The 14624-nt window shown below is 46.0% G+C and overlaps 1 protein-coding gene across 2 annotated transcripts in view; it reads right to left on the reverse strand.

The window, feature by feature from the left end:
* LOC120832068 (synaptosomal-associated protein 25-A) overlaps positions 1–14624 on the reverse strand; it is a 28987-nt gene that overhangs the window by 8723 nt on the left and 5640 nt on the right. For both annotated transcript variants that reach the window (XM_040198098.2, XM_040198107.2), the window contains exons 2-4: positions 8522–8625; positions 7598–7639; positions 3043–3091 (exon numbers count right to left, since the gene is read on the reverse strand). In XM_040198098.2, coding sequence (XP_040054032.1) covers positions 3043–3091; positions 7598–7639; positions 8522–8593 — 163 coding nt within the window. In that variant the 5' untranslated portion in view covers positions 8594–8625. The remainder of the gene's footprint in view (positions 1–3042; positions 3092–7597; positions 7640–8521; positions 8626–14624) is intronic.

A 14624-nucleotide genomic window follows, 5' to 3' on the forward strand; every position in this document is an offset into this window, starting at 1 on the left:
GGCATCTTTTCGCTGGTTTAAGTAAAGACTTCTGACTGTCCAGGGATTTGAAATCTAACTCGTCCACTCAACTCTCCACCCCTTAAATCCACTTTACTCAACGTCAGGAGAGACTGCTGTGTGCAACCCAGCGCCTGGAACATATCCAGGATGGCTGATTCGATGAAACACCGTCTCACTGCGGTTCATGAAATAGCTACAGACCGCAATTTATTGGTTTTCGGGTTGTATTTTTTTGTGTCGAACAACTTGACCCAACAAAACAAACGTTAAGTTTAGGCTACAAAACCACTTACACACCATTTGTCTACCGCCATGTCATTAAGCGATCTCCAGTCATTGGTTTGGGTTAAATAAGCTTTATCATTACAAACACATTAGCCCAGGATCTAATGTGTTTGCACTTTTCCAACCAGCGGGAGACGCAAATCCAACTGACAGTTTGTGCTCCGAGCTAAAACGCTGCGAGTTGCTCACCGAGGCCGAGCTGCAGCGTAGCAGCCATGAACGGTGCTTTATTCGGGTCAACATGCATGTAACAGCCGAGCAGGGAGGGACTCATTAGCTGCAGAGAGACCTCCACCACAAGTAATGCATCACTGGGAGAAATAGCATGTCCTGCATATGTAAAGGGCAGAGGGATTAGTTTCCAACCAGTTCACAGCGCAACAAGACCGTATTAAGGACCAAGCGCATGGGTGATGGGAGCTTTCTATCATGGAGATTTTTGAGGAAATTCTTCATGTAAATCCTGAAGCCAATATGTCAGCGCATCCGATTGCCGAGGCTCGTTTAGTTCAGTCGGGGGTTGTAAACAGGAGGGGGGGGGTCTGGGGAAAGAGGCGGGAGAGACCACAGAGAGCTTCATCATTGTTGTAACCAAAGTGATCTCCAGGCAAAGGAGCCAGAGAGCAAGAACGCGTAGAGGTCAGGAGGGAAAAGCAAAGGGGGATGAAAGCAGGTGTGAGGGGGGAGAGGGATGCTGGGGCAGAGAAACAGAGGAAGACGGGAAACAGAGAGAGAGACAGAAAGAGGGACAGATGGGGGATCGGGTTAAGAGGACATTTGCCGAGAGGCAGAGGTAATTTAAATCTGTGAATTGATTGCTGTCCTGCGCTAACAGCAGCGAGCCTCTGGAGGGGAGAAGACAGGATGGAAGAGAGGGGGAGGGAGGGAGGGGACAGGCTATCTTTTCTTTGGAACGGCCAATTAGGCGGCTCGTTCACGCATGGAGCTTAGCGCAAACCAGTAGCGGGATTTTAAGGAGTGGGGTAGGGCCACGGCCAAGGGGCCCCACTCACTGCGCAGGGCCACAGAAAGAGCCCAAAGGACTGCATGCTTTTTTATTTCCTTACCATGAATTTAATTTGACTGATTTAAGACAATTACTGCTGTATCCTGTTAAAAAAAGAGGAAAAAATAGATGCTTCTGTTGGTGTTCAGACACTACCTTGCCTTTGCTTTGCTGCTTCAGGAGACCAAGCAGTGTTAGGTATTTAAAGAAAGGTTATAATTATTTTAGTTTGACATAAATGAGTCAGTTATATAAGCTGTAGAATGCATTTTGAATTAGCGCCAGATGGCAGTGTTTCTCTCAGGGACAGTTGGTTCCACAGTGCTGTGTGGAAAACAAAACAAAAGTCTGGTGCACCAACACGTTATGTGTTGTTGGGTCGCTATGTGAGCCATATGTGTGGCTACAAAACCACCGCAAAGGCAAAGGATAAGGTGGAACTAACGCTGATTGCCGATGCGTGAGAGTGCACTGTGTTTTCTTGCATAGGTTACTTGATAAAACACACACTTCAGGTTTGCATTCACGCTGGCGCAGAAGAGAAAACCGTGTGGATCGTTGTCGTGCAGCCGAGACCAGAAACACCTTGAGGGCGTATGGATCCTGATGTGGCCGCTTTATGCTGCAGCAGCACCTGTGGCTGGCAGACAGATCTCAGGGATTTAACAGGAATATCATAGCGACGTACTGTGCTTATGCTTGGTGATGTTATTACTCAGCGACTGAGGAGGAGAGCCCACAAACTGCATTTATTGTCACGCTCCCATAAGCGAAACTCTGGTTCCTGCATTTCTCATCGTGCAACGGAGACGTGTCTTTTGTCAGAGCCCCACCATCACTCCTAAACGCTCCTCCAGAGCAACGGCAGACTTTCAGCCCGAGTACCTGTATTGGCAGACGGCTCCATTAATCCTCGAAGCAGCGGTGTGCGGGATTTGTTGGCATCTAGCAGTGAAGTCGCTGATTGTAACTAACATCTAGGGTGTGCAAAGCGCGTAGGAGACCTTAAGCCCGGGCCGCTGTTTGGTTAGACGTAGATCCATAAACGACTCGCTCAAAGCTGACGCAAACGCATCGATTCTTATTTTCCGGTGATTCCACGTGAAAGGACACATGTATTGATGTTTCCTGCCAGTGGATCCCTGGAGACGCGTCACACTGGCTCTTTGATGGTAAATCAAGCTAAAATTTGGGCAGAACTGGGGAGGATGTGGAAAAATATGAGAAAGATAGTTTGTTTGACATTAGCGTCAAACCGATCACTGTTTCCCCCTCAGGGGAAGATAACGATGAAGCATATCTAAAGTTTGAAGCTGTGCTCTAATGCTATTAAAGCTCAAGTATAATCAGTGAGATCAACTGACTACACATGCATTTGTGGGACAAATACATGAATGAAAGAGCAGAACGGTCATAGGGAGGCGAAGCAGAAGGCTGAGCTCAACAGTCACGTCCAGTATCATCGTTTCAGCCACATTGGCTCAGACTGCAGCAGAGGTCACCATTAAAGACCTGGCTGAAGTTCACAAAGAACAAACTGCTCTTCTACTGTTGTAATTATAGATACATAAAGGTCATCCGGCTATATGCAGTCATTTCGATTGGGACTCTAGCGCGTTATACTGGACGTACTGGTGATGGCGACTTGCCCATTAAACAGCATAGAGAGAATCATCTTAGAGCAGATGTCAAGTGCAGACAGATGTTGGAGACACAGTGTTCAGTGATCTCTCTCCCCATCAACTTACCTCCCTGCTCGTCCAACATGACCAGAGTCCTGATGCCGGCATCTTTACTCTGACAGGCGGGAAGGAAGGGAGAAACAGGGAAAAAGGGGGAGAAAAAGGGAGAGAAGAGGAGAGGTTTGGAAACAGAATAAAATGTGACGGATCAGAGAAGGTTAACAGAGTAGAGCTATCAGGACAGCAGAGGTGAGTCGGATTACAGGTGGAAATCCTTTTATCTGAGCGTGGCTGCTGATTTTTCCGACACAACTGGGACAGCTTGATTTTATGAGGGACATTTTTTGAACATTTTGGGGAATTAGGCCTATTCGCTTTCTTTCTAAATAACACTCAGACAAGGAGGGGTAACAATAGTCACAGCAAATACGTATATTTTACATGATCTCAAACTTAAATCCACACAGTCAACGGCCATCAGTAAAATAAGAAATGTAAGGATGTAATTGATCATATTTGTCATTGAAATGAATCCCTACAGAGGAAATCAACACTGCTGGTCATTATGGTCTCTAAGCTAGGGGATGGAAGCATGCAGCACAGTGTTAAAGGAACCGACGTTAGGACACATTGACAGAAAGGCAATGAGCTGGTTGGAGAACCGCTGCAGTGTGGTACGTCCTGTCAGCTTCATGCCTGCAGGTGGGTTTTAGACGCATGCTTCATCCAGGGACACACACATAGCTCACTATCAGGCAAAAAGCTAAATTGCCAACCTACCAAAAAAAGGAGTGTAGAGAAAACAAGAAAAGCCTCTAGAGAAAATCTCCAAAAGCCAGAGCTATTTATTCATGCGCGAGTCCTTGCACTGTTTTTTCCCCAAATATACTTGCCCACCAAATGGCGTGTGCTATATTTGTCATGTTCGCTCGGCCGGTACCACAGATTTGATGACAACGCTCAAGTAATGTAACATTGTGATTTGGCTCACAGAGTGGGCGCTCAAACACACAGGCACACGAGGAAAAACAAACATGAACATTTGCGCATAATCCCACACTTGAGTGAGCACAACAATAACGGCATTAACCACGACGCGCATCCGACAAAACAACAGCTTTGTGCTCCCCATGAGCCCGAGGCCTCCTCTGGCAGATATAAAAACAAAAAAAACCAAAGGCCGCTTGGTTCACGCATCAGCTATTTTGGATCAGAGTGCGCAGTGACCTTCTTGGAGCAGTGATAGATAGAGGCGGTGCAGGCCGGTCAGACGTGGCACTGATATGATTACCAATCAAACAGAGGTCTGCCAGCCGCGCTGGGTCGGTATCGGTTCGAGGGACAATGGGCTTCTTCTGAAACATCCCAGCGAAGCAGGAGGGAAGCGGGCTGTGTTTACTTCAGCCTCCGGGACTGATAAGTTATACTTTAAATTATTCCGGGCTGATGTCTGATGACAGAAAAACTGCATTTCTAATCGCTAGGAATCGCGGGAAACCACAAGACACGGAAGGTCGCAGACGAGGCTCCTGAACTGCGGGACAGGACATCGCAACGCGCCAACTGGCGCGGTCTGATAAGATGACATCACATGTTTCTGTACGGCTCACTACACACACACACACACACACACACATGCAACATAATTTTGAGTTTTAACAAGTAAGACAGGTGGTTGATTTTTAGCAGTTTTTTGGGAAATGAACGTGGCAGGTGTTTTTTCTTAAGAGATTAAGACAGATGAATATTTCAAACCCATCTCTCTTTCCTTGTTGTATGCGTCTATGCTTCGCAGTGTTACGCCCTGTGTTGTCTTAAAGGGGAGGTGAATTTAAGGCCTTCACAAAATATTTAAGGTGGTGTCCGTATTAGTTACAGTCCGGTCAGGTTAAAAATACATTGATAATAACGAAATAAGAGCAGTCCACAGAAAGAGGGCAAGTGGTCGTTTGACATTGAGGCCGAGTCCTGGTATTGATTTTTCTTTATACGTCCACTCGGCTGCCTCCTGGAATCTATTTTAATTCACTCACTGTGGAGTCGGCGGCGCCGCCCTGCTGTTGTTCAAACATCCACCTGAGGTGATAAGTGATGAACACAAACCTACTCATGCTTTTTTCACAATCACATTAAGTTTAAAGTCGTACAAATTTCTCATCAATCATTCGAGAGGGACTAACGACCTAACGCACATTTATGTAAATCAAACCTTTACAGAGCCAGGCTAGCTCGTCTCTATGCTAAGCTAAGCTAACCACCTGCTGGCGTAGATTTACTGTACAGACTCTAGTGACCCTGAGTGGTGAAGAGCATCCCCACACCCCCATCAAATTCCTTCTATCTCTGACATATTATGGCAATAAATCTTTCCTGATTCCTACTACCAAGAATTCACAATGAAACATTCTCTAGTCTATGAATCCCTTTTTACTATAAAAAGCTAAAAAACACCTGCAAATCAACGATACTGTATTAAACTTTCTATATTTATAGAAAAACAAGATTTTAAGACTCAACTAGGGATGTAAAAGTATTTTTTTGATGCAATGTAGTCACATAACAGCCTGCATGAACGTTATATCACATCCATCTTGTGTAATGTATTCTCTGACTTCAGGCTTCACACTGGCCGTCAAATCCGGTCTCCCGTCTCTCTGCTCCACGGAGGCATTGCGTTAGGACTCGATGTCCTTCGGAAGCTCCCCTCTAACACTCTTCTCATCATTCTCCTCCTCTCATTTCTTGTCCCCGTCTCATTTTCTGTTTTTCATTTCCATCTCCCCTTGCCCTCTTTTTCCCCAGATCATTCTGACCCACCGAGTAGATTCTCGTTTCTGCTCTCTGGTGGGAAGATAACCGTTTTCACAAGAACATCAATATCTCTGGATCTTGCTTGATAAATAATGAATCGCACAACAAAGGTCATTCATTACACCACATTGGGCTCTTAGATTTAATTTGCTGTACTTTTTATTTTTGCTGCTAATTCATAGATTATAAATGCATGACTGAATTGCTGTTTTCAATGTTAATAGTTAATCAGTAAACAGGTTTTAATACTCAATATTTTAAACCTGATCAGCTAGAAAGTAAAACAACGCTAGTTTAAGAATAAATACAGTTACATTTGGGGAATTCTACACTGTAGTTCATATTCTAAATTACGATAGGTGGGGAAAGTGCTTATTCCTTCCAGGGATGGACGTGCTCTGTCCAACGTTAACGAAACCTACCAGCATCTCTGGTCATCTCATGTAATGTTGTTTTGTAGTCAGATTCAACAAGGTATAATATGTTGATCAGTAAATGTTGGAGCTGCTGGTATGGATGACTGGAGAGGCGCTATCGCCTTGTCTCTCGTCTTTGTGCTAAGCTAAGCTAACTAGCTGCTGGCTGCAGCTACAAAATGAAGGTCAGGTCGCACACTGGTCTGCAGAGTGAATTATGGGTCACATCTGCACGAGACAAGGACACATTACATCACTCACTGTTAGTGTTATTGACATTGTTATACAGACTTTATGTTTGTGGACATTACTGTGATGAAAAGGACTGAATAAAAAAGGGAGGAAGAGTCAAAGCTGTGGTGTAGGTGTTTTTCTGTGAGGAGGATCATGTGAGAATCCTTAAAGAAGGATTTGGATTTATTCTAAAAAGTTGTTTCCATCATATTGCGATTAAAAATTCTCACAAATGATTGAATCTTTTGAACATTTATAACAGAAAACTCAAATGTAAACGCAGTAGTGTGACATCTATTGTAAATACTATATGTTGAGCCACATCCATAATCCATGCAGCTTTATTGCCACATTGCAGTCTATATTGAGCCCATTCCTCGGGGGGTTGTAAAACAGGAGGGATGAAGAGCATGCTGTCAGCGAGGAGCCAGAACATGATGATTGTCTCAGCCCAAAAAGTACCATGTGGGAAAACGCACTCTCTTCTAACAAACCGCTGCACATCTTCTGAACAGGGACGAACAGTCCAGACGAACAAATGGCGTTAAAGTGAAGTATATATTTTCCCTTTCAAAGCCCATCCAGACACCCGGATGTTCACCCACCATTAAAAGGATTGTTTGGTTGTTTTGCAGGGGTGTTTTATGAGGTACTTGAAATCAATATCCGTATAGATGTTTTATAGGTGCAGTTTTAGTGATCCCTTTCAAGATATTTAAGGTTTATAGGACCCCTCAATTTATATTTGTTTATCAATTAATAGATATAGTCCACATATTTGTTTTAATTTCCCAGAATTCCTTAAATTGTTTGTCAGCTCTGCCAATTCCTCATCTAGACAGTTATATCCATGCTGTGCTTTCAAGTAAAAGTATGTATAATTATATAATATAGTCAAATGACTATGTATAGATATATATCAATAGTGTTGTTGACTCATTGATGGAGTGACACAAGAAGTGACCCATTGACTCACTTGGTGAATCCTTGGTTCCTTATGCACTTCCCCTACCACCTACCTCCAGCATAAAGATGAAGTTCAGCTGACGGGCAAAGTTAAACGCTCTACACATCCCGTACAGCTGCATCTGTATCGTTTAGCACGAGGCAGGTGCTGATACGTTAGAAACCAAGGAAACCCGTTGTTTGTGCCAACTCACCTCCTCGACCAGAGCCAGCATACGCCGGGTGCTCTCCAGAGACTGCAGGGACAGAGACAGAGAGGACAAATGATTAGCCGAGAGTCCACGAGAGAGCGAACACAGAGATGCAGAAACATGCATCGCGAAGAGGTGGCAGCGCGTTGAGGAGGAATAAGTGTGTACAGATCACTGATCCAGAGTCAAATAATTGGGCCTTATTTTTCCTCTCATCTTCTTTCGTCTGATCCCACGATTAATTATCTGATTTCTACCTTTTGTTTTGTAACTTTCTGCCTTCTGCAGGACTCTTTTCCAGTCTCATCCGTTTTTTAAACCCAACATCATTTCCTTCCTAATCCTCATCTGGCTCTTTCCCCTGCGTTATCTCCATCCATCCTACCGTCCCAGACTTCCCTATTACTCCCTCTCCTCCCCTCCTGCCACGACCACAGAGCCTCTTGGCCTTACATTATCTCCTCATGAATTTTTAATAAGGCCATTGGAGCTGCTCAATTATTCTGCAGGACAGAATTATCTGTTCTTCCTGAGCTCTTCTTGACTCATTAAAAAGGGCAAAGTTCTTCCGTTCTCTTTCTTCTACAAAAAAAGTATACTTTTAATGAAAGACTTGGAGGACAAATTGTTAGAACAAGGGAGGGTCACATTACAGTAGCTGTGTCTCGTCCGCCTGCAGGCTTTGGAGGGACATTTCTGTCCTCGTGAAGACGAGAACAGGTTGCAATTGTCAATTGTAGTTTTATCCTAAAATTATTTCGGCTTTCTGTTCGTACTTTAAATTGCATAGTTTTAGCTGTGATGGTTTCATGTACAAATTTCCTTGAGAATTCTTGTATGTATTCAGTGAACAGTGAACAGGCTCAATCCGTGAGCATTAACGCCACAGTGCCCCGGCGTGTGTTGTGTGTGCGCGTTGTACTGTACCTCATCGGCTACTTGGTCTGCGCGGGTCTGCAGATCTGCCAGCTCATTGCGCATGTCTGATTCGTCGGCCATGGTAACTGTTGAACTTTGACCTCAATCAACAACTGCAAGCGAGAAAGAGAGAGAGAGAGAGAGAGAGAGAGAGAGGGGGGGGGATGTTAGCGTAGCAACAACACTATCAAATCAAGAGGTTGGACCAGCGTTGCTTGGTGCAGCATGTGACCCCGGGGGTGTAAGAAAGATCAGCTGGCGTTTAGCCCCCCGCATTAAACGCGTCAAAAGGCAACAAACAGCTGTGCTGGGGGCTGCGTGTTGCCCGTGGGACCAGTGGGACGTGGCATACGATCCAGGGGGTCCAGCTTGAGAAGCAGATCTGTGCATTTTGAGAAGGCAGAGACGGCTCTGATCCTCGGTTACAGGGCGGGCCGCCGGGACGAGCTGTGAGAAGACTGAAGTGAGGAGGTCGAGTTCAGATTTCAAACAAAAGAATGCAATCGTATTTATCATTTCCGTCCTCATCGTGCGGTCGGATTCATCTCGAGGGTCGGACAAGTAGTTGCATAACAGCTTGGTCGAGGGTTTGGATCGCTCCATTCAGCAGCTATTGTCAAAGTGTCCTTCAGCAAAACAGCTAAGAGCTCTTTACAGCGCACGTGAACTCCGTTAACAAAAGCACCTCTTCACAGGAGCCCCAGCTACTTTGTAGGAGGCGGGAATTACAACGCAGTGCAGGTACAGTTCCCAGGACAGAGTCAAAGCTGTCGAATACCATCAACTGTGCTCACAAATAAGACCACAGGACAGCGAGCGACGGTTATTAGGGTTTCAGATACAAAGGGGCCCAGGTGTTGCGAAAATCTTCCCTCGTAAGCACAAGTGATGCATAATTTAATGTTTGAAACGCCGCGAGTAAACATGCTGTGCTTTTGTGTACAGCCTCCAGTCACGCAGGCAACGAACCACGCGCAAGTACGCCCAAAAACACATGGAAACCTCCACCTCGCTGCTGACCCGGAGTTTTCCTCCACTGGGATTGTCGGTGAATGGAGATGAACGAGCTCCGTCACTGTGTGAGGACAACGTCTCACGACAGAGACGCGGGTCTATTTCTTCCCCTGTGACAGTGTCTTGCGTGGCCACACGGAGCAGAGCCGGAGAGTCGGGCTGAAACAGGCTCGGGATCGATGCTCCCATCACGCCTCCTCCACCTCCCTCCTCTGAACGGTCAGGCTTTTAATGAGGCTAACAACCCCATCCAATCAGATCTCGTTTGTGCATCTAATGCGTTCCTGTTTCCATCGCACAAATCAAACTGCAGAGTTTTGACCGCTAATGTGGCTTGATATGAATTTAACCAGCCTTTTTCAGCTTGGGGATCATTAAAGCTTAATGTAATTTAATCTACTGCAATACACAGCGCAGCAATGGGACCAAGGGAAGGACGACTTTTGGCCTCAATCAGGTGCTGCGGCTGCAGGAGGAAACTCATTTGGATTAATTTGCCGCGGCAAAATAACATTTATAAGCCCGGGTTACGCCGGATAAAAAGTTGTGATATTGATGCATGGTATTTTGTCTTTCTCTTTTAGCTGTGACACAAAATGGCATTTCTGCGAATGCACCACCATCTGCTAACGGCAGTAAGTCACCGTCACAAGGTGTCTGAGGTGAATAGACACAAGGTCAGCTTGAGTCACAGCTAGACGCTTGCTGAAATGAAAAAGTATCCCCCCGCTCTTTCCCGCCTTGTGTCTGTCTGTCTGTCTGCCTGTCTCTGCCTCCATCCCGACGGAGTCGTCGGGACGGTTAATAATTGAACGTGTGCCGGGAAAAGAGATGGAGAGGAGAGAAAGAACAGACGTCTCAAAGTGCTTCTCTCTTTCTGTCGTTCTCTCTCGCTCTCTTCTCGACGTGTGTGTGTCTGTTTCGTCTGCTCTACAACTTTAAAATATTTATGCTGCCATTTTACATTTCAGCCGTTCTACTGATGCTGCAATCCAGAGTTATTTGCAATGGGTGCAACAGCAGAATGAGGATCAGCTGAATGTCGGGGGAATAAAAAAAAAGAAAGAAAGATAACGCAAAACTGTGGGTGAGCTGAACACGAATCCACCGTGGTGTCAGCGGGACGAGAGGGCTGGAAGAGATACAAGAAAGGATTAGAAAAACCTCCGTTATGTCTTATTGAACCTCTATTCTCCACCTGAGGGAATGGAGTTTCAACATGGCATCAAACCGAGAGCGATTGTGTCCTTTGCCGTGACGTTTTCAGCGCCGCGGTGTTGGCGGCCCGGCGGCGCGTCACCACGTGCTCAAGCAAAACCCGTCGCAGCACATTTGCAAAGCAACACTGACTGAACTGAAGGTCTAAACGCTGCATCACTCATTCTCCAGAATTGAGACCCGGGCTCTCAGCGCGTTATCGATCCGGCGCTCATTGCTTATCTCTTTGCAGGGGAGTGGCTGTCAACACGCACAGCTGCTCATTTCCTCTTACATTAACTGTTTCGCTCACCTCTCCGTCCATCAACCTTATGATCAAACCTCAGAATAATCTTTAAGCCTTTAACTTCTCTTCATCTGCATTCTGTGCTTCTATGTCATTGGTGTTGTCAGTCATGATGTTCAGTCTTCTCGATGGATTGTAACTCGGTATTTGTTTGCACTCTGAGTATAACAATGACGTGTCCCCACCCCTGGCCACTTGTGACCTCACAAACATCTGGATCTTGCACATAACCGCTGCATTTCTTGGTTTCCCCCTCATACCAATTTGTCAAACATTTAACCCTCTCAAACAGATTTAGCCAAATTCGCTAAATCGTAACGTAAAGGGATTTCCCCCCACGCGGGTTTCACCTTGACGGCGGCTGAGCTGACGACTTGCAGCTAACTTGGCGCAGTGCTGACAGGCTTAAGGTGTTTACCTGAGACGTCTTTCCTCTACTTTATCTTTTCGTACATTTCAAATAGCAGCTCTGTTCATGTTTGGAATGTCAAAAGGAGCCTTTAGGCTTCGGCTGCACCATCGATGACCTGTGGACGTCACTTCAGGACACTTTCTTGGATAGACACGCATGTAATTAGCTTTGTTTTTAACACATTGGATGCATGGGTTTGATGAGAAAACATAAGCTTGGTTCCAAATCCACACTATGTACTAAACCCAAAACCACATTGGTAACAACATCGGGACTAGTGATCACACAAAGGTCTACAGCTCTATTTGCACACAACAAACGGCCGATTAGCAGTGACTTACAGTAGAATATTCAAGTTAGCTCAGCTAGCGGAGTCACCACAGTCCCACATTGTGAGAAAACTCACTTCTATCCAAAATGGATTCATTTTTCTCTCCACCGTCCATCAGACCCACTCTGAAAGTCACTCCGCAGCGATAGCGGTGCGGTCAAAGCTGACGTAGCACGACTTCCGGCCGTGCCCATCCCCCACGCGCTGCCCCAGTAGCTGCCACTCTCCACGACAGACGGCCGCCGTAGGACCCGAACTGAACGGGCTCAGCCAGCGGAGAGATTAAAGTCAGCGGGAAAGAGGATTTACTCTCCAGTGTTTTCTCTCCTCTTTCTCCGTCGCTTCTCTCTGGCTTTCTTTGTTTCACCGGCTGCTTTCCGCACGCTCTCCGTCCTCTGAACGTACGTCCAGTAACCACAATGAGACGGCGCCACGAAGCGATAGTTTCCCTGAAAGGACGTGAGTAGCTGGAGACTCTCAACACCTACGGAAACTCATTCGTTCATTCGATCAAAGGGGTTATTGAGCGGAAACGCCATGCAGACAGAAATAGCTTGATGGGAGAACGCTGACTTAAAGGGAGACATTAAAATGGCACCAATGAATTATTGATCCAAATATGAATAGCATTCATTCTAAAAGCTGCGAAAGGGAGACGCAGAGACACGCGGTTCGTAAAGACTAAGGGCATGACCTCGGGGAGCATGTCAGGTAGGAACCTTCAGCAGCCCGTGCCTTTTTTATTGTTTGGTTTTAAAAAGACGAAACCTCCAGTTGACAATAACTACGTCGTCAATCTTTTGCTGGGCAAACCCTGAAAGGCCTGAATTCGTTACCATTTCTCTCATTTTCTCTACCACTCTCTCCGCCGCCATCGCGTCTCCTTCCTTCCCACAAAGCCATCACTGCGGCGGGAGTCTTTTGCCTGTGAACCAGACGTGGTAGCCGGAATAAAGCGGCGTGTAGTTTTGTCGCAGAGCTCCAGAAGTGGAACTGGATTAGCACCGCCATACGCCGGCGTGATTAACCCGCAGCCCCGGCCGCGGTGGACTACAGCGAAAAGCTATTTTGGGCAACAAAATAGAAATCCTCTCATGGGAAAAACCCTGAAATCACAAACACCTGATTACAGACTTGAATGGGACGATGTCAGTGAAAAAGGAGCCTTGTTGGGAGGACGGGGTTTATACTTTCAAGCTATTTCGACCGTTGGTTGGAGTAAAACCTTTATTTTCCACTAGTATGACAAAATATCTATAACCCAACTGCACAATATAACGTCAGGGACAGGACACCAACATTAGTTGAGAGCATTTTGGGTAATTTGATAGGGGATATTTTCTACTCAAGCTAAAGTCTCTATTAACCCTTTAATTGTATCCTTCAAATAAGAGTGGAGTTGCATTTTCTCTGTGGACACATGCAACACGGGACCAATTCAGGAGAGATACGAGGGAAAAAAAGACGAAGCGTCACGCTCGTTTAGCAACCGTCTCCAGCGACAGAAAAGACAGGCTGCCCCGACTCTTCCCCGAGCGGAGCTCCATCAATCAAGCCCAGATTCAAACCATGTTTGTGAGGCAAAATAGGAAGAGGGGGGGACGCACGCTCTGGCTGCACAGAAACCCGCAGTCAGTGGAAACCAGGTCAGCTCGTCGCTGTGTTGTTCTCACGGGTTTACACAAACCACCAACTCTCAATCTAGGGAGATTTTTCAGTTAGTGCAGCTTTCTGTCTCCGTTTTGCATTTTTTTCGGGTCTTCTCTTTTGTTGCGGATTATGTGGAGAGGCTGCGTGCGGATGAGACGGTGGGCACAGCGTGACTGGAAATTAGCAGAGCTATTTCTGCACCGCTCCTCGGCGTCGTATAATCGAGAGCAGATCTGGTTGTGTGTACAGCAGTTGTACGACACAAGAGTGAACCTCGGGCAAAACAGAGGCAGCGATTTACCCCTCGGACGAGCATGATGGAGCAGCGAGGGTTTCAACACAGTTGCATCTCTTCGCTCTCGCTCTTGCGTGTCTCTTACCTCAGCAGTGTTGCACACTGAAGGTAAGAGAGGGGACGTTAATTGATAAATTAATGATGATTAATGATCTTGAATAACAACAGGCCAGAGAAGCCTCTAAGGAGCATTTCACAGCCGTCTCTTTTCTGCCCCCAAAGTGAAGGAGACTGCAGACTCACTGTGTCGCACTGAAAACGCCTCTGTGTGTGTGTGTGTGTGTGTGTGTGTGTGTGTGTGTGTGTGTGTGTGTGTGTGTGTGTGTGTGTGTGTGTGTGTGTCGGGTCGGAGGGCGTCGGAGGGTCCAACAACTCACCGCATCAAAGCAGAACCATGTTTCATTATTCACCGGATAGAGCCAGGTCAACATTATTAATGCAACAGCAGTGTGTGTGTGCACACATACTGCCCATTTAGAGTGTGTGCACACGCACGTGTGTGTGTGTTTCAGTACAAGCCTGCACATGTGGGTATGTGCTTTCTTTTTTCTAAACCCATCCAGCTCTCTATTATTGTTGCAGCAGTCGGTCTCAGTTTGCCAGATCCCATTATATATTTTCACAGGTTTTTCTAATTTAATGCTCTAAAAACCCGCTGTGAGGACCACCTCCACTTGGTTTAACAGACGTGACGCACATTGCAAAAAAATAATAATAAAGGGATTGTGACCATTTGACACCAGACACAGAGGTTTCTTCTTATCTCTTAATATCCCCGCTCATGACAAAATATTATTACATTGTCGTAAAAATGTTATTACATTTTTACAACACATCTGACTCCAAGACAAAAAGCCGGGGTACCAGACGCTTGCTGCTCTTCTATTACTGAAATTAAACCTCCTA

This window comes from Gasterosteus aculeatus, chromosome 12 (genome assembly GCF_964276395.1).
Source record: "Gasterosteus aculeatus chromosome 12, fGasAcu3.hap1.1, whole genome shotgun sequence".
NCBI lineage: Eukaryota > Metazoa > Chordata > Actinopteri > Perciformes > Gasterosteidae > Gasterosteus > Gasterosteus aculeatus.